The following is a 25,866-nucleotide window of genomic DNA, read 5'->3' as shown; positions in this document are numbered from 1 at the left end:
ATCTGGCTGCTTCTCCAATTGTTCATCTTTACAAATCCTTTGTTCTCTTTGCCCCAGCTGTTAGCTCTATGTGCAGATGACTTCCAATTTCCATCTCTAGCTCTATCATTTTAAGCCATTAAAAGATCTTTATTAATTTCTTTAACTTACAAAAGTAATGTATGTTAAATGGGGATAATTAAAACAATACCAAATGGTTAAAATAGAATGAGTCTCTGACTCTCCTCTGCCTTTCTCAGGCTGTTTTTTGTTTTGTTTTGTTTTGTTTTTGTTTTGTTTTGTTTTAAGATTGTATTTACTTATTTGAGAAAGAGACAGAGAGAGCATGAACAGGGGGAGGTGCAGAGGGAGAAGAGGGACAAGCAGACTCCCCACTGAGCGGGTAGCCTGACTTGGGGCTTGATCCCAGGACCCCGAGATCATGACCCCAGCCGAGATCATGACCCCAGCCCAAGTCAGACACTCAACTGACTGAGCCATCCAGGCACCCCGCTCAGGTTGATTTTAAGAATGTAGTGGCTTTTCCGGATTGCTCTGTATCTTTCCTATCACTCTATTAAGTTGTTACATCACAGCAAACAGATTTAGAGACATGCTTCTTGAATTAAGAGTTTATAATGCAAGTCAGAAAAGGTTAAGTCCAGAAAAATATAGATCTTTATGTTTGCACTGCAACTTATGCTTTCAAAGCTTTTTCCTTATTATCTCATTAAATCTCTGACAATCCTAAGAGATAGAAATGGCAACTCTTTTAAAAATAAAGGCTTTTTTGTTTTTTGAAGAACAGTTTTAGGTTTAGAGCAAAATTGAGGGGGAAGGTACAGAGAGTTCCCATGTACCCCTGTTCCCACATATACATAGCCTCCCCCATTACCAACATCTTCCACCATGTAGTACATCTGTTATGACTGATGAACCTACAGTAATACATCATAATCACCCAAAGACCATAGTTTCCATTATGGTTCACTCTTGGTGTTGTACATTCTATGGGCTTGGACAAATGTAAAATGACATGTATCCATCATTATGGTATCATACAGAATATTTTCACTGCTCTAAAAATCCAGCATCTATTCTTTACCCTAATTTTACAGAGGAAAAAACCCTGAAATCTGGTAGAGCTAATCAGCTCCCTTAAAGTCTCCTAGCCAGGGCTAGGTCCCAAGTGTCCTGACCCCTTTCTACTTTACCTCATAAAAACATCACACCGAAAACCACAATGAGCAGCAACACTAATGGGAGGAAGGCCAGAAGCCAAAGAGAACTCAGAATGTTGACACATCAGTGATCATGGTTTTACCTTGGGGAATGTGAGAATCATTTTGTTCCCTTGCTTCTCTTTTATGGTGAAAGTGAGACTGTGGGAGAGCTCTAAAAAGGAAATAAGAAACAGAAACATATCTGATCGGTGTGATGGCATTCTGTTTTCAAAGAAATGTTCTGCCTCCCCAAAGCTACAGGGCTCTGCAGAACTTGAGATGAAGTGAGAAGAACTGAGTCAAGTGTGGCCACCAGTCCACTTCAAAGCTTGGGGTGCCTAGCAGGAACAAGGCTGGCCAGATAGGGGGCACCCAGGGATCTGGCAGCATTTCCATAGCCAATTCATCTCAACAACTTGTTGATGTGCATACCTGATTGAAAAATATGGGAATTATGAGGTAAAAGCTATATCTCTTGGGTAGGCATAGATGAATCATATCATCCATATTCCAAATGATATATGAAAATAGTAACTCTTATGTTAAATGCATTTTACCACAATAAAAAAGATATATATCTTGAACATCTTTCCATGCTAGATCTTATATTAGATTTTATCTCCTCCTCCTTTTAAAAGGCTGCCGAGGAGCGCCTGGGTGGCTCAGTCAGTTAAGCATCCAACTCTTGGTTTCGGCTCAGGTCATGATCTCAGGGTCTTGAGATAGAGCCCTGCAGGGGCTTCTTTCCCTCTCCCCACTCGTACGTGTGCTCACTCTCTCTCTCAAATAAATAAATAAATCTTTAAAAAATAGAAAAATAAAAGGCTGCCTATAGGTATGTTGTGTTATGGATATATCATGATTTATTTAATCAGTCCCCACTGATGGAGATTCATGTTGTTTCTTTTCTTTTTCTCCTCCCCCACCATCATAATGTTGCATCTATTACAACTATTATGTTATAATATTGTTACTATTTATTTATTTATAGCTACTATAATATCTTGTAAAAAAAAGTCTTTATACACTTGTCTATTTCTTTAGTTTAATAAATTCCTGGAGGTAGAATTGCTGAGGGGTCAATGGGCATGCACACATTATATCGCCAGCTGTTTTTCCAGAGAGCCTGTGACAATGTATACTCTCAGCAACAGGGTGCACAAAATTTGAAGTCAGAAAGACCTAGATTAGATCTAAGGACAGCTGATTGTATGACCTTTGGCGAATTACCTTTCTTAACATTCCTTTCCTTTCTAGGGATGTAATATTACCCACTTTACAGGGCCAGTGTTAGAATTAAATGAAATTATGTATGTAAAATGGTTCACAGCATGCCTGACACATATGACAAATGGTAGCTGAGTTTTGTTCTGTTTTGTTTTATGCTGCTCTCTCCTCGTTTACTTTGTTTCCATCTAGTCTACAGTATTCATCAGTCCCAAATTCCCTAGCCACTAAAAAGGAGTTGGGGATACTGACTAACTTAAGTTTTTCTAATCAACAGCAAGAGATATTGCCCTCTTCCTGAGTCTCAGTTTCCTAGGAAAGCCTTGAAGCCAATTTCCAGAGCTCTATCTTTAGTGACTAAATCACAAAGAGACAAACTCTCCCCCTCTCAATGATCTTTCCTAGAATCTTAATCAGGCCATGTTTATTCCCCAGAACACTGTCGATTGGGCCATTTCAACAGCTGGCCTTTCTGTTCTTTAAAATAGGACACTGCATTAAGCCCTGGAGGCTACAAAGGGCCTATGAAAAACAGATGGGAGACAGACCCCGAGACACATGTGTCCTGGGACACTGGGGAATCCAGGTTGAATTCCCTTCCCTGTGTACTTCCACAGTCTGGCCTAAAAGCAGAAGGGCTGGAACTGGATCATGGCTTCTTAGGACTTTAAGTTCCAAAAAGTATTGATTTGGGGTTGAAATTAACCAGGACTCAGTGACAGAAAAAGCCCTGTGACAACTCTCCAAACTGCCAAAAGGGGGCAGTGTAGTGTTATGCTTAAGAGCATAGGCTTTGCCTTCACAAGTGGGTTTGAATCCGGGCTTTGCTATTAGCTGTGTGACCTTGGGTCTCACTTGCCTTCTTTGTAGATTAAGAGTATACCTTCTTCATATTGTTGAAAGGATTAAATGAAATGTGTGTCTGGTGGCAAACACACAGTAAGTGCCCATAAACAGCAGGGCACACATCACAGGGTGTATAGTTGAATATGATAGTCAGATATGACATGGAGTAACTAAGTAAAGGAGGTAAGATTGAATTCATTCATTCATTCATTCATTCAACAGATATCTAGTGAATGTTTACCGTGTGTAGGGCACCTTGCAAGGCACAGGAGACATAATAGGAAGTAAAAATAGATATGATCTCTGCCTTCATGAAATGTGGCCTTCAGAAGGACCAATATGAATAGAATAATCATACAAACATATGTGAAATTATAAATGTAAAAAGTGCAATAAGGAGAAGGCCATTGACAAAGTCTAGAGTTTGAAGGAAACCCTCTGTGATGAAATTATAGCTGAACTAAGATCTGAAGGATGAGTAAGAGTCAACCCAAAAAAGGTAGAAGGTAGAGGGAAAGCATTCTAGGCAGAAGGAAGAACATGTGCAAAGGCACTAAAACAGAATGGACCCTGGGACATCAGAGAAATAGAGGAAAGGCCAGTAAGGTTGGGTGCAGTGATGAATGTAATTTGAGGTGAGATGGGGAAGAAGGCAGGAGCCAGATCACAAAAGGCTTTGCAGGCCATGTTAAGGATTTGAGGCTTTATAATAAGAGCAAGGGAGAAGCTGTTGAAATGTCAGGGGCTGCACTGGGCACCCCTACTACTTGGCAACACTTTCCTCTGATATTTCCTTTCAGGGGGGATAAAGGGATAAGGGCTTCACACAATTCCTGCTGTGGCCACCCAGGAGAAGGGAGCAAAAAAGGAATCTGCAACAGGTCTCTTCTCAAAACAGAATGAGGCCCTGTGAATCCTCATTGCCCAAGGAAGAACTAGGCATAAAGAGGAATGTGAGTGGGGCATTCAGGGCTGTGAGACTCTCATCAGAAATCCTCTACTGGTGATAGGCTGTCACTGTGGAACTCCTAATGTTTTCTGACTGTTGCATGGCCAGGTCCCTAGCCAGCCTCCACATCTCAGACTTCCTGCCCCAACAGATTCTCCACTGCATTGCACATGGTGACTAAGGGATTAATAGCTATTAAGATGGTGTGGTAGAGGTACAGCACTCCTGTGGGCAGGGGTGGGTCCAGCTTTGCAAGAAGCAGCTCTCAACCTCTGTGTGCCTTTCTGGTTAGCTGGCTCACAGCACCCATAGTACATGCAGTATGTTTGTTGGGGGCACACGCGCACAGAGGACAGTCTCCACAATCTTTCCTTTGTAAGGAGAGAAACTAAGAGTGGAGATCCTAAACAGCACAGGAATGCTAAAGTACCAGAAGGTGATAGCTCTGTTCTGGCTCTCATAGATTTTTTAACTTGGCTGGAAAGAGAAAAGGGCCTAAGAGTGCTAGAGCTGCCTGCCCCACCCCTCCTCCAACCTCTCCCAACCCACAGCCCAGCTAAACAGGAAATCAGGCCTGGGTCCCTGCCAGGGCCCAGGCTGGGGCAGGAACCTCAGGAAACAAGTGAGAAAGACCGTCTTCAGCATAGAAGAAGGCTGCTTAGAAATCCCTGGGAAGGTAAAATAAACCCAGCCCCTGCTGAATTCTCTCCCAGAGGAGGAAAATACTTGACCTGCCTTCACTCTCTAGCATGGTCAAGCATGGGCCTAACAATTCAAAGAGCAGACCCAGAGCTTCATGGGAGAGAACAGACTCCAAGTAAGGACCCTCCCCTCAGAGAAACAAAGGTCTGCAGTGAAGCTGGGGGTGAGTGCCTGGTCTGCAGATATCCTAAGGCTATCTTGGGCTGATAAGGAAGGAAATGATGGTATAGGATAAGGGCAGTGTTAGAAAAAGTGGGCCTAAAGGAGAAAGGCCTAGGGATATCTGTAATACCTGTTTGGGGGCGGGGGGCAGGCGGTGCAGGCAGACAAATGACAGGGGTTCTTTGCTATGCAAATGTACAGGAAAGTCCTGATTAAATAATGGACTGAGGCTGACCAGCAATGGCTGCTCAAAACATTAGGTGAAAGGCTGAAGGGAATGTGTGTGATGGAGACATGAGGCTAACTACACCACTAATTAATCTGAATTTCACAAAAGGCAGGATAACCATGTGTCCTGTGCCTCCTTCCTGATATGATGCAACAGGAAGTACTCAGCACACCTCAGAAGTATTCTTCACAAAAAAGTTGAATCTGAATCTAATCAAACCTTGAGATATAATTACCAGTTTGCAGAACTGGTTGGCAGAAATACAAGAGACAGAGAGGATTATAAATGAAACAATTATTCAAAATAATCCAGTGGGTGGGGTATAGGTGAAACAAGATCAGCTCTGGGTTGATCACTGTTGTAGTTGGGTGAGTACAAGGGAGTTCATTTTACTTTTTCCTCTACTTTGTATATGCTTAAAATTTTCCATAACAGAATATTTTTAAAATATGAAGGTCTGCAGACTAGAAACTACCTTCTCTAGTCCCCACTGGGAGAGTAGTAGCAACGTGGACCTTTTCAAATGTTTCTTGAGCCCTGAGTGTTGGCCTATGGGAGCTGAAACAGCAGCAGAACACCCTCCACCAGCATCAGTACTGGGGCTTTCCAGGAAGGCCCCACTCTACCAAAAGAACTCTACAGCAGTCATGACAGGGAGGGGCAGAGGCAGGACTCCTCTAGTCAATGGAACCCCTTTGGGAATCAGTGGAAGCACAGAGCACTCTAGCCTGAGTCATCTCTAGCCTAGTCTTATCATGGCCCTGTAAAGGAGGCCAGGGACTCTTCTCATTTGATGATGAGAAGAATAAGCCATCTTTCCACCCTCTCCTGTAAAAGCTCCCTTGGGAACCATAGACAAAAAATGGAAAACACCAACCCCTTAATCACCATCAACCCTTAGATCAGAAATGATACAGTAATTTGCAGTTCATTTTCATGTACTTGATCTTATTTGTTTTATAAATAGCCTGAAAGAGTTTAGGAGCTTGGCTAAAAGTGGTTGGTAGAACTAGAATGTACCCAGCCAACTTCCTACCACTGTTGTGCACAGCTCCTGCCCTGAGACCAGTGCCCCTCACTAGCGCACCCTGATCTCCATAGCCCCTCAAGGATACTCAAGCCAATTCCTCTCATGGGAGTTCCCTGAGACTGCCTCACTGCTGTAGTTCAGTCCCTTGGCAAATAAAGAATCTGAAACATGAGGTTCCATCAGGAAGTGGATAGGGAGGCTGATAGATGGCTCCTGACCGGTTCCCTTTGGTGCCACTGTTTGCTACCTTGACTATCACCTCCCCACTTAGTCTCCTTCCTTGACTCCACATAATTCTCCCTCCTCTTCCCCAAACCACTAACCACCACCACTATCTCCCCACATCATTATCCCCACTTGGCCTCTCTCTGAGCTTATGATATCCTCTGAGCCAAGGCTGGAAGCAGCAGGACAGCTGAAGGCAGAGAGGACTTTCTGGAAGCTGAAATCCTTAGGAAACACCTTTGGGATTTGCAAGAGGTCCAATAGAGGCTCTTCTTACTAGCTGTTGCAATCTACATGCCAATGTGGCTACTGGCCTTCCCACTAGAGGCAGGCCAGCCCCTGGACAGAATAGCTTGTAGCATTTGGCTTTTCTGGTAAGAAGAATGTGAACCCCATGCCTGATACACAAAGAACAAGACATCCAGGCTGGCACTCTCCTCCCTTCAAGAGCTCCAGATATTTTTTTCCATCTCCAGGAGGATGTGTGCAAGTCATACAATGTTGGAAGACTCAGGTAGGAGCTCTTCTTCAGGAGAGTCAAAGTGCTCACTAAATATTACACATCACAACTCTATTAATAGCTTCTCCAGCCTCCCAACAAAGCTGGTAGCACAGTCACCGGTTATGCTACCTATGGGAGAGAAGCTGGACCAGCCTTCCTATGTTCTCCTATGTCCTTCCCTCCTGAAAACTTACCTAATGCTGCAAAGGGAGAGGAGGAAGAAAGGTCAGTTTGTAAGGGATTCAGACTACCAATTCTGGGAGCCCCCACCCCACTGGGGAACATGAAGCAAGTCACTCAATGTCAGGGCATTCAAGGTCCTTCTCATTCTATGGTCTGAGCTAAACATTACTTTTTTTTAAAGATTTTATTTTATTTTTTAAAAAAAATTTTATTTATTTATTTGACAGAGAGAGCCAGAGAGCACAAGTGGGGGGTGGGGGGGTGGCAGAGGGAGAGGGAGAAGCAGGCTCCCCGCTGAGCAGGGAGCCCGACGCAGGGCTCGATCCCAGGACCCCAGGATCATGACCTGAGCCGCAGGCAGATTCTCAACTAACTGAGCCATCCAGGCGCCCCTAAAGATTTTGTTTTTAAGTAATCTCTACACCCAATGTGGAGCTCGAACTTAAAACCCGAGATCAAGAGTTACGTGCTCTACTGATGGAACCAGCCAGCTGCCCCAAACATTACTTTCCCATTGGAGCCTTACCTGACATCCCCAATCTAATGTGTAAGGCATTATTATTCTCTCTCATGCTACCTTGTTCTTGTCTTTTCCATCACTTGTCATAGTTTGTAATTGTGATTTTGTTAGCACACTTCATTTGTTTAGTGTCTGTCTCTCCCATTGGACTGCCAGCTCATAAAGGCAGGGACCATGTTTGCTTTATTCATCATATTATTCCCTGTGTCTGGTACAATGTCTTGCATATAGCAGATTCCCAATGTGTTTTTTTTTTTTTAAAGATTTTATTTTTAAGTACTCTCTATACCCAATGTGGGGCTTGAACTTACAACCCTGAGATCAAGAGTCATATGCTCTACTGATTGAGCCAGCCAGGTGCCCCTGACAATGGTATTTTGTGAATGAGTGCCCCCATCCATGTATTCCCTTGAAATCTTCCACAATTCCCCACAGGTACCTTCTATTCCACTCACTAACTCCCAACCACTCATTCTCCTCTGGGTCTCTACTGGTCCCATCTAGAGGACTTCCCAACATCCTCTCCTTTTTTACTCATCTTTAAAGAAACCAGCTGCAGTAGTTCTGTTTCTTCTGTAGTTCTGTTTCATGACAGAAAGTTTCTTTTTTGCCAGACTATAAGTTCTAGGGGCAGAACTATCTGCCAAGGAGTTAAAAGGGGCATTGGGGTGATGAGACTCACAACATAGCACATCAAAGTGGATCCCTCAAATTAGGATATCATATGTATCAAGTTATGTGCTAGAGGTTATAGAGGCTTTGGGGTTGGTTGAGAGCTTACTATTATGGTCAGGGAAGGCTTCCTGGAGAAAGGGCGTTTATATGGTCTTCTGAAGGATAGACAGGAGTGGGATAGGCAGAGGAGGAGGGCGGAGAGAATTCTTAAGAGGAGAGGAGGCCTTGGGGTGCCTGGCTGGCTCAGTTGAAAGAACATGTGACCCTTGATCTCAGGATCATGAGTTTGAGCCCCATGTTGGGTAGAGAGATTACTTAAATAAACTTTAAAAAAACAAAAAGGAGGAGAGGAGGCCTCAAGATACCAATAGACAAGAGGAGGTGAGGGGCCTGGCTTGACCTACTAGAAAGAAAGTTGGCATGAATGGTACAAAATATGGCCACCTGGGAGGGGCAAAGCTTAGTGTAGATGCCTCAAAAGCCAGTGTAGAAGTTTAAGTTGATGCAAAAGAACTTAATCAGGTCCCAAATTGTAAGGGAATATCATGGGCCTGGGAGTCAGGATACCTGTGTTCTAGTCTAGGCCATGCCAACCTCCAGCTGGGTTAAGACCAAGCCTATTTACCTTTCTGGGATTCTGCTTGCATATCTATAAAATGGGCAAAAATGACTTTCCCAATCTACTTCACAAGGTGCTTCAGGTGCTTTGGAAACATCTTTTCATCTACCTTAGAAAGGAATTTACAATAAGGATAACTGCATCCATAAACTTCACATTCTAAAGAAAATGTATTTGGACCTCAGAACAGGTAGAATGGGGAGTTTATACCTAATTGGAGGACAGAAAAGAGTGCATGAAGAAGGTGGCATTTTTGTGATAGGCTTGAAAGATAGGAAAAATTAGCAAACACATATTAACAGAAAAGTAGGAGAGTTGCTACTCATTCTACAGTGGATTTTTTAGGCATGTTTATATTACACACACATCAATAGAGCCACGTTTATTGCTAGAGTGTTGTTCCTAGCTCCTACTTTAGTGTGGCATTTTGCAGAGGGCAACATGTATTCCAGTGCCCTGGCCTCTGGCCCAGTTTAAGAATTGCTACCACAGGGAACGGAAGGCAATGAAGCCCATAGAAGCATGTTCACACTCCCAACCCAAAGGCCCTGGTTCCTCCCTGTGAAGCCACAGGTAATATTAAGCCTGTTTTTCCTTTCTTAACTCCAGTTCTTTAGGCATTTGAAACCTTAAAGTGCTTTCCCTGCAACTATTTTTTCCCCCAGGCTGAACAGCCTCAGTTCTACCAACTGTGCTCACATGGTGAGGTTTTGACTCCTTCCTTCATTCCAGCCACTTCCCCTCTTGAATAATGGCATCAGCATAGAACACAGGACTTCAGATAGCACTGACCTGTCACCTCCAAGGACCTGAACTCCTAGGACCTGAATGCAGCTCAAGAGCACATTAGCTCTGCTCATGGCTACATCACATAGTAGACTGACATGAAGTTTTCTGTCCACATAAATACTAGCCTCTGAAGGTCTACCCTAGCCTACCCAATCACATAGCCTCACCTAGATTCAAATTCCATATTGCTGAATTCGGCCAGCTACCTCTCTGAGAGTAAGAATCAATTACATACATGTGGCATAATTTCTAATCAATATGAAACCACCATTTCCCTAGCACCAGTGGACCCTTACCTGTATTAGCAGCCAGCCTAGCCCAAGATGTGATTCCACGTTCTTGCCTTGATTGTACACTGCTAAGGCAAAAGTCTGCCCTATTTCAGATGTCTCTTGAGTTCAATATAACAACAGGTACAGCTATTAAATATGATCATGAAACCTCAACTGATAATAGTAGAAGTGCAATTATCAATATTATGGATAGCGGCTGCCCCACAGTAATCTGCGCCAGTCAGATCGCATGGAGAGGTCTAGTCCCCAGGGTGAAAAACTCAAAAAATCCACTACAGCAGCCAGGATAACTGGAGATTTGGAAACCAGTCTCTGGGAAAATGGTAGAAGGAAAATGCAGGGCTTGGTTAGCCTGGGAGAAAAAGAATGCTAAGGCTGTAGAGTCCACAGTAGGGCCTTTCTTCTCCAGTAACTGCTGGCTTAAGGGTCTGCTCTTGTAGCCTCTTCCTTCTCCTTAATCCTTTAGTCAAGGGTTTATAGTTTCATCTGAAGTGTGGCCAGCCACTTATATGGTACTTATGAGGTCTCTTCCTGAATCTGCCTCTTTTCCCCTCTTATTCTCGCTCAGCAGAGTCAAGGTTACTTCCTCTTGCCTGGCTTATTTCCAAAGGATTATTAAATTTATATGAAGTCAATACTTCAAAAATCCATGCTGAATATTAGGGCAGGAAAGATCCGTTTTCTCCATTTATTTTTTAAAGAGCCATATCATAAGACTCCAGCCCGTCTGTGAAACAGATTGCTGAGCTGCCTAACATCTCCAAGATTCCTCCTTTCCTGTGTTCTTTGCCTAGGATAACTATGATGACTCAGGGCTCAGGGCTGCCAGGATGGCAAGCAGGAACGATGTCTCCCCTGCTGAAGACTATGGCAGACATGGATAATCAACTATATCATTCTTTCTCACTGAACCAGGACTCTGCCTCAGAATCCACCTTAACACAAGCTCCAGGCAGCCACTACTGATCAATGGGCATTGGCATAAAGGGTGAAACCTGCTTATCATTCATGCTTTATATAGCCCACAGAGTAGGGAGTGTAAAATGATTTTGTGGGAATTCCTCCTGAACTGCTATGACCAGGGGGCACATTTAATGGTACTACAAAGGAAGTGCTGAGGCACCTACCCAATCAGGGAATCATTTTTTTTTTCAGCTTCAATCCCAATTGAGATGGGATTCCTTCTGATGAGAGATTTCTTTCTGATGACTATAATCTTTATATTCTCTCCTGCATAGCAGAACACAGAAGGGCAGAGCACAGCCCACAGCTACAAAGGAGAAACAGAACTGAGGCAAGCAGCAGCCACACAAAGTAAAGTACTAAATGGGTAAAGTGTACGTATATGAATTATATCTCAATATCTCAATGAAGCTGTCAAAAAAAGGTTAATGGTAAAAATACTGGTTTCACCAGACCAACATTTAGTAGAGGGACTTGAAAGGAAGTAAAACCCCTTTAACATTATCATGAGAAAAACTAGGCACTAGGTATTTGCTTTTGCATTGACCAAAGTTCACTAAGAACTTCCTGCTGATGGCAATAATGGACCCTGACACAAAGCAACAACATCCCATTACAGACTAGCATGGAGCAAAATGGTGTGGATTATAAAAGAGGCTCAAAAGAACTGGGAAAACTATAAATCTAGACTGAATCAGAAGAAAGACTAATTTCTTTTTTTTTTTTTTTTTGAAGATTTTATTTATTTTTTTGAGAGAGAGAGAGCAGGGGAAGGGAGAGGGTAAGAATCTCAAGCAGATAAAAAATAAAAAAAAATTAAAAAAAAAAGAATCTCAAGCAGAGTGGGCACTGAGCATGAAGCCCCATGTTGGGCTTGATCTCACGACCCTGAGATCATGACCTGAACTGAAACCAAGAGTTAGACACTTAGCCAATTGAGCCACCCGGATGCCCTGAGAGACTAATTTCTAAGACAGAGTTTCCCAAAGAATATTCCACAAACCACACTGGTTCTGTAAGATGTTAATAGGTGTAACATGAAAAAGGTCCCATAGTTACACAAGCTTGTAAAACACTGAGTTAAACAAAGCTGGAAAGGTTTCTTTATTGCAGGACTTCTCAGAGCCTTTAAAACACTAGTAAACATTGTGATGGGATAGAGTGTGTAGTGAATTTGTCTATAGATCATTTTTAGTCCCCCATAAAGTATCTCAAAGGATCAATGTTTCTAAGGATTATACCAAAGGAAATGCTGGTCTAAGCCATCCTTGGCTCAGGGCTTCACCAATTCCTTTACAAGGATAAAACTGGAAATTAATATGGGGAACTATAAATCATTTATAATTTGTACATAATTATGTTTAACTTAACTACATAGTAAAGTACATATAGTTCTCACTCCATGATTTAGATGCAGTTAATTCAATAAATCTTAAAGTACCCCTTCAGGTATTGTTTTAAACAGATAGATGGGATAGACTCTGGTAATGACAGTCAAGAATCTGGTGATGAAAACGGGCAAAACCAGGCTAGGTACCATAGGAGCTGGGCCCATTTCTGCCTGGGCGTGGCCTTTTGTCATAGTTACACTCCTCAGGGCTAGAACGGTCAAACACCCTTTGTGGCCATTAGTTCCATCTTATGCACACACATATATCATCATCATCACAGAAACTTAAAATTGACCCTCAAGAACCACAACCAACTAATCCTCAATTTGACATCGCTGAATAACAACATGCAAATACATATCCGCTTGAACTGGCTCCTAAGAAGGTTAAGACCTAGAGTGAACTCCTACTGGCTCCTGTCTACAAGTCCCCCAGGCCAGACCTCCTGGGCCTCCTTTCTAGTGGACTTCCCCTCTCAAGTCCCTCTCTAGAGCCCAGGAGTTCACTTGGCTGCCCCACAGTGAAGCCTCTGGGTCATGTGCCAATTTCTGAACTCCAGAGCAGAGCCGGATCCAAAGCTGGTCCCAGCTCTGCCTCCTTCCTTCCTTCCTCTGGCCCAGATGGCCACATTCCCACTAGAGTCTCCTTAGGAAACAATGACTTGAGAGCCTGCTTAGCCACGCCTCTTGCTTTCTTCAGCCAGCATCTGTGGGTATCTGCTGTTAGCCTGATTCTCCTCTTCCTGTCCCCTTTGGGCCTCCCTACACCCATTCTCCCAGGGTCTACTGGAAGGCATGAAGCAGCTAAGCCCAAGAAGCTGAGTCTCCTATAACCTTCCTAGACACAAGGCTCCATCTGCCCTTTCAAGGAGGGGAGTGAGTCCCTGAGGTGAATCAGGTTTAAGTTAAGAAGGCTCTGGTTTCCATTTCTTTTTCTTTCTTTCTTTTTTAAAAATTTACTTATTTATTTGAGAGAGAGAGAGAGTGCGCGCACATACAGGGGCAGAGGAAGAGGGATTGAGAATCTCAGCAGACTTCACACTGAGCACAGAGCCCAACACAGGGCTCGATTTCCCGACCCTGAGATCATGGCCTGAGCCAAAATCAAGAGTTGGACGCTTAACTGATTGAGCCACCCAGGCGCCCCTCTGTTTTCCATTTCTTTTCACTCCGAGTGATAGTCAGTAAAAAGCAGCAGGCAGCTGAGGGCTGGAACTGATTCAGCCCGACACCCAGCTACCCACTGAAGCACCTACCTACAAAGACTATACTTGGAGCCTTTAAGGCAACAAGTCACCTCTGAGCGATCTCACTCCAGAAGCATGCTCCCTTGGCATACCCTGCCTGGAAGATAGCAGCCTGGAAACTGCTTTTTCCCTAAGTGCAGCTTTCCAGGCTGGTGTCAGAGAAGGCAGGTATGTGTCCTTTTCCATTCTGACTCTTGAAGGTGAAGCAGAAACTCACACATCTATTCTAAAAGAAATCAGTGAGGGGCGCCTGGGTGACTCAGTCAGTTAAACATCTGGCTCTTGATTTCGGCTCCAGTTGTGATCTCGGGGTTGTGGGATAGAGCTCTGTGTCAGGCTCAGCACAGAGTCTGCTTCTTCTGCTCCTCCCTCCGTGTGCGGTTTCTCTCTCAAATAAATAAATGAATCAAATCTTTAAAGAAAAAAAAAAAAAAGAAATCAGTACAAGAGCCCAGCTCAACCAATTAGAGAGAAAACTGTTATAAGCTTAACCAGGATAAAGGTAAAAGGCCAGGCCAGAAACTGCCACATAAAACACTCTCTTAGCCAACAAAGGATTTTACTTTTCCTTCATCAAAGTGCTGCTGGGAAACAACAACAACAACAACAACAACAACAACAACAACAACAAAACACCATTGCTCCTTGCTGCCACCAATTCACTTGCAATTCACCAAAGCAGGTTTCAGGGGAAAAATATTCACTGGCAGGTGAGCACATTTCTCAGTATCCTTTTGAGGCTGTTGGGGCCAGAATCACTCTGGTCCTTGGCTTTCCAGTCCTCCTGAGTCCCTCATAACCCCAAGAATGCAGTTTCAACAGCAGAACAAAGGAAAAAAAGTAGCTTTCTCAGAGAAGCTCCCTGAAGCCAAGAGGTACACAGACTCCCTCCCCTCAATTTCCCACGGTGGTGATGGTGCCTCTTGCCTTCCAGATATCCATGCTGAAACCTGGGAGTCATCCTTGACTGCCTACCTCTCCACCAGACCTCTAAACAGGTACCATATCCTGCTTATTCCACTTTATTAGTATCTGTACATGAGTCCCTCCTCTCTTGCTGCTTTAGTGTAGGCTTTCATCATCTCTTTCCTGGATTTGTACTGCACCACCTCCATTTTAGTTTCCCAACCTCCAATCTCACCTTCTCCCATCTCTCATCCACTCCTGGAGTGATAGTCCTAAACTCAAATTTGATCATGTTATTCCTTTAATTAAACCCTTCATTCATTCAAATGCGCCCTTTTGTTTCTTTCTCCATGCTCTTTGGCTGGAACGCTTGCCCTCACCTCATCTTATTGGACTGCCAAGCTGCTAGTCTTCTTCTAAGCACCAGTTCAGCGGTGTTTCCTCTGTGAAGCCTTCCCTGATCACTTGATGAGAGCGCTTCCTATTTTCCTTTGGCCCTGCTTGAGCTGGTTCTTACTTCGTGCAGTGCTCACTACCTGCAGCACCTCAATCCATCTTGACTGTGTATATCCCTGAAGCAAGCAAGATTCTGTGTTATCAAGCCCGGCGCAACATCTGGCAGAAAGTAGGTTCTTCGTGTTTGTTGACTAAAGAGAGGAGTAGTAAAGGAGAAGGGGGAGACCTGAGCAAACCTGATCCTCGCTTTGCAATATACGAAAAGAGAGAAAGATGTGCCTCTTCCCAGAACCTGAGAAATACTACTGGGTCATAAGCCACATGGACCCACTAGGAGAATCTACCCTTAAACTGAAAAGTCATCTGACTACAAGAAGGCAACTAAAGGCTCCCAGACCACAGAATACACATAGGTCAATTTTTCACAGTGGCCTCCTGCTATCTTTACAATGTTCTCTCTGCCACTTTCAGGAGCTGCTATGACCTACTCACTGAATTACTGTCTTGACCAACCCCATCTCTGACTGTCAAGAGGCAGGAGGAGTCTGAGACATCTTTCCAAAATCATGTGGTCAAAGGGTCAAAACTTCAGCATTCCTCATCTTCTCCCAAGGGGCACTATTTTTCTCAGGAGCACCCTCCATTGATTTCCACTCTTTCCTGACATATACCTAAAAGTTTCCTATAGCTGTTTGAGCCCATCCTTTTCCTGGCCACCTACTAGAGAAATCTCACTTGTCTCTATCCTTAAAGTACCCGGAAATGAGCATATGCTCGTGAATTAAACAAATGAGTTAACGGATAATATCGGTTTCAAGGAGGACAGACTAGCATTTCTTTCAGGCATACAGAGACCCCATCTGTTGCCATATGCTTTTTTTTTTTTTTTTTTTTTTTTCCCTGGTCTCTTAGGTCTCTGAGAGCACAGGAGATAAGATTTTTTACCTGACATAATTAAGTCCTTAAAAGCTCCATTTGGGTTTTTTTGGTTTGTTTCTTGTTTTGTTTTTGTTTTTGCAACAAATCTCTTCCTCTCCAATTGCAGCCAAAGAGAAGACATAGACTGTGAGGCTGCACCAATCAGCCCAACAGACAAATAAGGCCAGAGAGCCTATCCCTGCTGCTCACATAAGCAACAGCCCAAATTCAATCCAACTGCTCAACAGAGAGACTCGGACATCTGGGAGCTTCCCTAGATCAGTGAGGTGCATGTGTGGCTTGGACACAGAACTGAGTAGAAGGTAGGCCTATTGCTGGCAGTTTCTTTGGGAAAATCTGAGTGGTTAGAAACACTCAGGATTGTCTAGAAGATGAACACAGCAGGAGTGGAGCACGGGGACTAGGTCTCCAAGAGGAATTCTCATTCCTTTCATAAGGAGACAGGAAGAGCCCCTGGGGAGCTCTCAGTGATAGGCCCAGGCCTGGTTCAGCTGCTGAGATGCACCCGGACCAATTAAATAATTGTGATGGGAAAAGAAGGGAAGCCACTCCTTTCAGGCAAACTCCCATCCCAGACAGGAGGCTCCACGCAGCTGTGGCAACAGCAGCAGCAACAGCAGGGCAGGGATCTCTTCCTCTTCCTCCCACTAGCTGCGAACTCATGCTTAAATTAGCACCTTGGAAACACCCAGATCTGCCGGCTGTGCCTTCTCTCCCAGCTCCTGCCACTCCCTTAGGCCTCCTTTTCAAGCTTGAGGTTCTCTTTCAAGTAAATAAAATAAAAATAAAAATCTTCTTTCCCTAGAAGAGCTTTTCAAGTAAAGAATGCCTTCTGGATCCTTTCCACCACTATGGGCTAGGGAGGGTTATTTTAATGATGGGGTCCCTGTGCCAGGCCTCCATCAGCCCAGCTCGGGCCAGATGGTGATACCAGCATTGCTTGTTTTCATTAGGGCTAAAGGAAACAGCCCCCACTCTGCCTTCAGAGGGGCTCACACTGAAGGAGTGAGCATGAACAATAAACTTCTGCCAAACTGTATCTATGTTGCTAACTACTGTGTTCCCAATACCTCGTGTAATATCTGGAACAGAGCAGATACTACATAAATATCTGGTGAATGAATTAGCTAAAACAGTGATACCAGCTCCCTATGATAGTCCTTGGAAGACAGAGTGAGGAGCTCTTGTTTAAATTTTAAAGAGACAGTTTGTCTTCATTTCATAAATGAGAAAACTGAGTCCCGAGAAGAGGAGAGACTTCCTAGAGGTCTCAATAAATAATGGTAAAAAAATGAAATAGGTCACAGTTGAGTCCAAGCCTGGGACCCTAGTTTTTATGGTCTACCCAAATACCTCTAAAGAGCCACTTTGCCCTTCTCCTCTGTGGTATACCGTTTTGATTCCTTATGCCCTGAAAAAAGGCTCTTTTGGAAACTCCATGCAAGGGTCTGCTGGTCTCAATAATACACAGAGCATTTAAGGAGTTCCGGGGATCCTCTAGACTTCAACCTGGGAACAGACTTCAAGAGGCAGAGGTCTCTGGGGCAATGTCTATGCCCCCAAATGGAGGGAAGACTGTATTGATGCTTCCAAAAGGCTCTCATCAACCTCAACAAAGTATCCTCTTGCAGAGAAGGGCTCCTTTAGCCTTCGAGAAAAAGGTCTGAAGGCAGCCTTTTCTGATAAGTGCCTTCTTGCATAAGCATTTCTACTCTAGAGTCACAGAGACCAGAAGCACCTCAGGAGTTTTCTGGGATCACTATTCACTCAAACTATCATTGAGAACTTCAGGCAATAACAAAGGCACCAAGGACAACTAAGAAGGCCTTGTGACCCCATTCCTCCCCCCCCTTTCCTTGGACAACTATTGCCTACCTTCTTAGGAACCTGAGATGGGAGGCAAGAACTAACTCATTGCTTTCTTCTCCTGACTCACTTGGACCTCCTCCTCCTACTTCATCCACCCTCCCTTTTGATTCTTGATTAGATGCTAAGAACTGGAAGGGCAATCTAGTTTGACAAACCAGGCTGGAAAGATAATCCAGAAAGGAATGTTAAAGTTAAAGTTCTTCCAGTTCATGGGACAGACTTCTCATCAGGATTTTCTGGCCGCCAAATATTCCAATGATGGCATCAGTCTAGGAAAAAAGTCCATCAGCATCTCTTTCCCCACTTTCATATTGTATACTTCTGTAAAGCTTCTCTGTTTGGGCTTCTAGAACTAAGTAGTCATAAAAAGGGGGAAAGGCCACTTATCTCCTGATAGGTGGCTCCTAATGATTCTCTCTACCATCCCCCAAAAGGTGTGGCTTAGAGTGGGTCATCGGTCCCTGCCAGGGTCTGTCTGGTCTGCTGTAATGGGTAGGTTACTTGCTCAGGAAGCTACAAAGCACATCTTTAACCAGGGGCCCAAAGGCCCAAGAGTGGAACCTATTCCTCACCTCTCTATCTAACATAGAAGGAGGAGCCTTAGGGAGCCCCAGATCTTCAAGCTTTGGAGAGCTCTGCTCTGCTCCAGCAGAGCTTAGAGAATAGTGCATCCACACCTTCAGGTTCCTGGCCTGCCCTGTCTCCTTCCAGCTCCCCTTCGGGCTCCAGGGAGAAGGGAGATGGAAAAGTGAACAGAGCAGGGCACTCCCTCCCTTCCCCCTCTCCTTATATCAGCTGGCTAGGCCTCGGCGGCGCCTCTCGCCCAGCTGCCCACCGCCGGGCGTACAAACCAGTCAGGTAACCCCCCTGAGCGGTGGCCATCGGGCATGGTCTCCCCTAGGGCTGGCCTCCGTCGCCCGTCTCGCCCTCCCCCTTCCATGCCCTCCGCGCCGGCAACGATGACATCATTCCTCCCAGACTCCGGGACCGCGGACAGGCAGCAGGATGGGCGCCCAGCAAAGACTCAATGCACGGAGGCCGAGGATGCTGGGGGCTCTTCCGAAAGGGTGGGCACTGGCGGCCCCAGCGCGACCCCGCCCCCTCTCCCGTCGGTTCCCGAGCTCTCTCATCCGCGCCCCTGTTTCTCCACCTCCCCGCTGCTCTCTCTCCTCCGCGACTCCGGCTCTAGCACCCCCCTGCCTAAGACTGCCTGCGCTCTCCTCAGGAGAAGAACGGAATTCAGGGGTCTTGCACCGACCCTCTGCCCCCACCGGACCTTGGTCCCGGCCCCGCGTTCCCATCCCTAACCAGAGAACTGGAGGGCTGGCCCCCCTCCTCCTCTGCCACCCTATTCCCAGTCCCTTTTAGCCTAATTGCACCTGGCCCACAGGAGGCATCACAGGCCTCTAGGGCTAAGCGGCTCCTCACCTCTCATCCCAGCCCCCTGGGCCTGCCAGCGGCGGTGCCCCATGACAGTTCCTTTCCTTTCCCAGCTAAGGGCCTCCACTAGCAGTGTGCACCATTGTGCCCCAAACGTTCCATCCGACGGCCCTCCCCGTAGCTCCCTTGGCCTGTCTCTGCTGACGGTGCCCTGAGCCTTTACAGGCCTCTTTGCTGTTACCCCGCGTATTTCCCCACGGTTTTCTTGTTCTGCAAGTCCTCCCTTCCCCCGCGATGCGATTTCAAGGCTCCCTTTGACCCATTCTAAGGCGTCCCCTCCGCAGTTACCAAGGCCTGATTCCCTCCCTCCCCCTCGGGCAGCGCCCCCTCCCGGTCCTGGCCTGCCCGCCGCCCGCCCCCTCACCAGCGGCTGCATCTCCGAGTGCGCGGTGGGCACCTGGAACCGGTCGATCTCCTCCATCATGGTGCCGGCGGGCGAGAGGGCCAGGGGCCGGGCGCGGCCAGGGACGCCGACGGGACCGCGCGGGGCGGCGGCCCCAGGAGTCGGGTGGGTGGTGCAGACTAGGCCGCCCGGGACGAGTCGGGCGGGCAAGCGTCTGGGCAGATGGTGGGCTCGGGGCGGGAGGTTCGCTGGCTGGCTGAGCCCGGCGTGGCTCCGTGGGCTTGCCTTAGTGCTACCGCGGCTGTGGCCGGGCAAAGCCGCAGGTCTTGCCTCGCCTCCTCCTCCGCCGCCGCCTCCTGTCAGCAGCTCAGCCACTGCGGTGACTCGGCAACTCCACTTCCGGGTCCGGGACACCGCCTGAATCTGCATTATTCATGAGGAGGCAGTGCCTGGGTGCCCCAGCCCCTCCCACATGCCGGAGTTCTACTGCGAGCTGCCGAGGGTCGTATTATTCCTGAGGGGGCGGGTCTTAGTGGAGCCGGAGGTTCCCCGCGCGCCCAGCCCCGCCTCTCCCTCGAGCCGGGAGGGGGCGTCAGAGGCGCCTGCGCCTTAGCTAACGGTTGGTTGCTGGGCAACCGCGTCAGGGAGGAGCAGATTCAATGCTGCAAGGGCGCGGGGACCCACAACGACGGCTGTCCCCAAAGAACCCCTGCGACTGGGAATTGAAGTGAAAAAGAATCCAGATTTCCTGTGCGTAATCGAGGGGACAAACTCCTTGTCCTCAGGCAAGAGAGCATTTTGCAGGTGTTCCAAGTATTGAGGTGTTTCCTGCTTCTTCCAAGATGCCCCAGAAACAGCCGCCTCGTAGGCAGGTAAACACACATCCCGACTGCTCTTTCCCAGTGACCTCTGACCTTCGCCACCAATGATCACTGATCATACTTCTACTGATCCTTCATTTTCTTTTCCCTGTTGACCCTTAACCTTCTCTTTCCCTGTGACCCCTGGCCTGTGTTCCCACTGACCTCTAACCCTGTCCTTTGCCCCTCTAATCCTAGCTTCCTCTCCCACACTGCCCCTGCCCCACTATTTCCACTTGTCGTCCGTCCCCTTTCCACTTGTTGTCCCCTCACCTTTCCATTCCCTCTGTCCACTCATACCACAGACTCTCCTGACCAACTTATCCTCCTTACCCCCCACCCTCACTCCCACTAATGCATCCCTCATTGCCCTCACATTCTTGTCCCGAAGAAATTCTCTTTCCAGCCCTTTGCTGTATGCCCAGTGCTGGGCTAGGTGGGGACACAGGCCTTTGAGAGCCCACAGAAGGAGTGCAAGAGAGTTGTACAGCAGACACAGAACACATTATATACAGGAGTTTGGCTTAGATTTTCTGTGCTGGGCTACTTGTCAAGAGACAGAGGTCAGGTAAAGAGGAAGAGGAGAGAGACCTTTTGCCCGTTCTTGCCTGACCTCCTACTCACACACCAAACACTGGCCCCTGACTATTTCTGGAGTCTCATGTGTCCCTCTGCTGTGAGCTCCTGGGCCACTCCTATGACTCATTCAGCCATGTGAACTTTGGGTCCTTGTTGCCACCTGGCCAGATGTCATTCCTTCTCACAGGAAACCCAAGAGTTAGCCCCTTCACCCACCAAGTACAGAGTTCTACTTTCCTCCCCAGCATCACTCTGGAAGGTGAGGTAAGGCCCAGCTTCTCAAGGATCCCTCTGTGGTTGCCACTCAGTCCTTTAAGAATTCATTTTTTCCCAACCCTTTTTGAGTTATCACCTTGGGACTAATATGCAGTTTCTGGCTCTGTGAAGCAGGACTTCTATTATTTATTCTAAATTTTCCTCACTCAGATCTAGGTATTTTGAGGTTTGGAGAGCAAACCTGTGTCCATGATGTTTGTGACTTTACATATTTTGGTCTGGCCTTCTCCATATTAGCCTTTGCTACTTTGCTTCTTTCACTGGGCTTTCCATAGCAGGTGGACTCATCTTTCTTAGATCTCTGCAACCATGAGGAGGCTGATATTCCTGTATGGCCATGCCCTAGTTTTATGTTGGGGTTGAGCTCTGTGTTGAAGCTCATGTATTGTGCTTGGGCCTACTGACTTTAATTTACATGAAGTTTGTTTTAAATTCAGCATTACTGATGTCTTATTCACATACAATGAAATGAACATTTTAATTGTACATGTTGACAAGTTTTGAAAAATTTATATAGTTGTGAACCACCACCACGATTGAGATAGAGGATACTTCCTCTACCCCCAGAGTTTCCTTGTGCCTCATCCCAGTCAGTTCTCCCCAACCCCCCACCCCCAGATAACCACTGCTTTCTGTCACTGCAGATATTTGTCTTTTCTAGCACTTATAGTTTGAACAAGCTTGGGGTCAGTTTCTCCAGCCCATTAGGGGAGACATTAGAGGCTAGTTTCACTGAGAGCAGAGAGAGGTGACAGCAGACAGGAAGCAGAGAAACCTGGGTCAACTCACCCTGTACATATCAGCACTGCCCCCTGGAGGGAAGGGTTGTTTTAATATTGTGTAAATATTGGTGTGTGGGGTGTGAGAAAAGGATGGGTTGTGCTAGGCTGTATTCTTCAGTCTTTTGTCTCAGTGAATGGCAATCTGGGTCAATGGTGATCTGGGCATAGGACAGTCTAGAGAGGTTTGAGAAGTTGTGCCTTTCCTCTGGGAACTCAGTTCAGTGGGGGACACAGAACACAGGCATACAAAGATAAAAGAGGATGGGATTCCTGGGGCTGGCAGGAAGAGAGACATGCAGGTTGGAGCAGTAGAAAAGCTTCAGGGAGGTGGTATCAATGACTTGGATGCCTGCAGTGGAAAGGGAAGGTCAGGATGGAGCTTATTAGGGGACAGAGAAGAGTTTAACTCCATTGTTCGTGTCACTCCACTGATCAGACCTTTCAATGGCTCCCTCTTGCTCTCAGGATAAAGTCCCAAAAGTCAGACTTGTTTTGTATGGCCTGCAAGGCCTAGCACGGTCTATCTAGTCTTGCTATCAACCCTACTTCAAATTCTACTATTGTTCTGTGAACATTCCACAGTCCCAGCACACTGAACTGCCCACACTTCCTGGAAAATGACATCCACACACTCTTCTCCTCTAGGCCTTTGAAACTGCTGTTTTCTCTACCTGCTTGGTATAATCATTTCTATCTGCTGCCACCTGTTCCATGCTACTCTGCCTCAAATCTCTTCATTTCCTGACCATACATCAAGTCTCAGCTTGGCTGTCATATTCTATAAGGGATTAAGTCCCCTTACTGGAGGCAGGATAGGGTGATAGCCCCCCGAGACTATAAACTCAGTGATAGCAAGGATCATGTCTATCTCATTCATTGTTGAGTCCCCTGAACCTAGCACAATGTCTGGAATATATTAAATTCTGAAAATGAATTGAATATGAGTTCTGAATGCCTGGAGCTGTTCTTTAGGAGTTTTGATCTGAGTGTGTTTGAAGGATAGGAATGGGTAAGCCTGGGAAGAAGAGACTAGTCGGGAGTAATAACAAGAAAATGTCACTGTAGAAGCATGTTTTTCTGGGTTCATGTTTATATCTGCTTTGGCAGTAGGGCTGTGAATGATTCAAATTTGAATCACATGTACCCATGGTTTAAGAGCTGGGCATTAGAGATTTAAGAGGTCAACAATTCTGATGATATAGTCATTCTCATTCCACAGTTATTCATTGGTCACATACTATATGCCAGGTACTGTTCTAGGTATTGGTGATATAGCAACAAACAAAACAACCCCAAATCTCTGTTCTCATGGAGCTTATCTTTTAGTTGGAGGTAAACTATCAATAAATAAATAAGTAAAATATATGGTTAATCAGATAGTGATAGGTGTCAACGATTAAAATAAAGCAGGGAAGTAGAGTAGGAAGTTCAGGGAACCAGAAGATTATGATTTAAATATAGTCATCACTGAAGGTCTCACAAAGGTGGCATTTGAGAAAGACCTGAAGGAAATGAACGAGTTAGCCTCCAGACAGAGGGCATAGCAACAATAAAGTTCCTAAGATGGAAGCTTGCTATACATGTTCCGGATCAGCAAGGAAGGGAAGGCGGAAAGTGACAGGAAATAAGGTCAGAGAGGTGTATCCCTCTACTCCATAGGGTTAATCAAATAACCCATGCCGTATTAAACTGGTCGTGATAGAGCTCCATGAATCATAATTTGTAATGAAAATGCATGAATGTCAGGCACCATAAACCATGACCAGCTCAAAACATCACTGGTAGTGCCCCAATAATGAAGTGTCCTTCCTGAAAATTTTGAGAATTCTAACTGGCCGCATGTGTGTATGTGCAGGAGGAATTTTGCAACGTTGCCAAACATTGCCTGGCAGCCAGACTTCTTAGTAGAGAACTGAATTAGAGTCTTCTGTGAACTCCAGTTAAAAGCTAATTTTAGTTTATGACTAACAAATTTTAGTACTTCTTTATAACTCAGTTATTACCATAAAAAAATCAGTCTGGAATTTTGCATCATTTGCCTGTGAGAGCCAAAGGAAAAGACTTGCATTTTTGGATCATTTTATGGTCTCTCCAGAGGCCCCTCGCAGACAATACTTTTAGAACTGATGATCTTGATGAGGGGTGACTAGGGTAGGGGAGAATCGGCAAGAATGCATGCAAGGCCAAAAACAAGTCTTAGGTGATTCAGAGATTTTTGGTCTGATGACTGGGCCTGGGATCCATAGAAGAAAGGACAAGAGGAGGTGAGCAGAATCTAAGGGCAGTTGAAATGTTTCTATATGTTCAAAATAAGATATCCATGCTCTTATGACCCTTCTTCTCAGTGTCATCCTTACACCTCTTATCTTCTTCAAGCCCTAGATATGATCCTTTGCCCCTTTAGCTCCTAAATATCTCTCAAATCAAACCCCTTTTTTCATTTTCACTGCCACCTTCTTAGCCCAGCCTGTATCATCTCTCACCCAGAGTGCTGCAAAAGCCTTGTAACTGGGATTCCCCTCATCCGCTCATGCTCCTTCTAGTCCATTCTCCACAACTGCATCAAGTGATTTTTTCAAACTGTCAATTTGGTTATGTCATTCCCACTCAGAACCTTTCAGTGACTGCCCATTGCTCTTAGGATAGGGACAAATTTTTTAGATAACCCTTCAGGAGCCTATCTGGGCTAAGGCCCACTTGGAGCTCTAAGCCTTAACTTTTATCACTCTTTCCTTATTACTGCTGTACTTTAGTTCTATGTTACTTCTTCTTCTTCTTCTTTTTTTTTTTTTTAAGATTTTATTTATTTATTTAACAGAGAGAAACACAGCAAGAGAGGGAACACAATCAGGGAGAGTGGGAGAGGGAGAAGCAGGCTCCCCACTGAGTAGGGAGCCCGATGTGGGGCTCGATCCCAGGATCCTGGGATCAGGACCTGAGCCGAAGGCAGATGCTTAACAACTGAGCCACCCAGGCACCCCTCTATGTTACTTCTTTCTGGAACACTCTTCAAACCCTCCCTCACACAAGTACTCCTAAGATTTCAGCCCAATCATCAATCCCCACAACATGCCCCAATGATGCTGCCCTGTTAATGAAGATAAGGTTGTTTCCTCTATTATGTAGTAATATATCTTGATCCTTTCTTGATCCTTCCTTCTTTAGCCTGCATTCTAGTATGTACTTATTCATTTGTTTGTGTAATTATTTGATTATTCTATGTCTCTCCCATTAGACTGTGAGCTCCTTGAGCGTAAGACCTGTGGATGTTTTTGCTCACATCTGTTCTCAAGTTCCCAACACATGGCCATCACCCCAGAAGCTCTCAATAAATGATTGTTGAGTGAATGATAGAGTGTGATTGGGAAGTAGCATAGGGTATTATGAAAGCATGTAGTAGAATATCCTAACACTGATTCTGGGGGAATGAGGGAAGACTTCTAGGAGGAGCACTATGATTTACGGTTTGGACAAAGGAAGAAGAGTTCAGAATGTAGGATAAGAAGAAATGACCAGAGAAGTTAGACAACACAGAATAGAAGACATACAGGAACATACATAGAAGACAACAAAGAATAATGTCCTAAAGAAGAGTGTGTTTATAGTGAGTTTACAGTGTTTATAGAGTACGTGGGTCAGTTGTGTCACATGCTGCTAAGGGGT

General features: G+C 45.5%; 1 protein-coding gene across 4 annotated transcripts in view; it reads right to left on the bottom strand.

The window, feature by feature from the left end:
• FAM219A (family with sequence similarity 219 member A) overlaps positions 1–20,211 on the bottom strand; it is a 51,995-nt gene extending 31,784 nt beyond the window's left edge. The window contains exon 1 of one of the 4 annotated variants that reach the window (XM_032396791.1): positions 19,728–20,211. In XM_032396791.1, coding sequence (XP_032252682.1) covers positions 19,728–20,135 — 408 coding nt within the window. In that variant the 5' untranslated portion in view covers positions 20,136–20,211. The remainder of the gene's footprint in view (positions 1–19,727) is intronic. The other 3 variants (XM_032396793.1, XM_032396790.1, XM_032396792.1) reach the window with 3 other exon arrangements.
• Positions 20,212–25,866: the final 5,655 nt, after the last annotated feature.

The sequence above is a fragment of the Phoca vitulina genome, unplaced genomic scaffold, assembly GCF_004348235.1.
Source record: "Phoca vitulina isolate PV1807 unplaced genomic scaffold, GSC_HSeal_1.0 scaffold94, whole genome shotgun sequence".
NCBI lineage: Eukaryota > Metazoa > Chordata > Mammalia > Carnivora > Phocidae > Phoca > Phoca vitulina.
The sequence above is the reverse complement of the archived record's forward strand: the minus strand, read 5'-3'. Positions and strand labels throughout refer to the sequence as shown.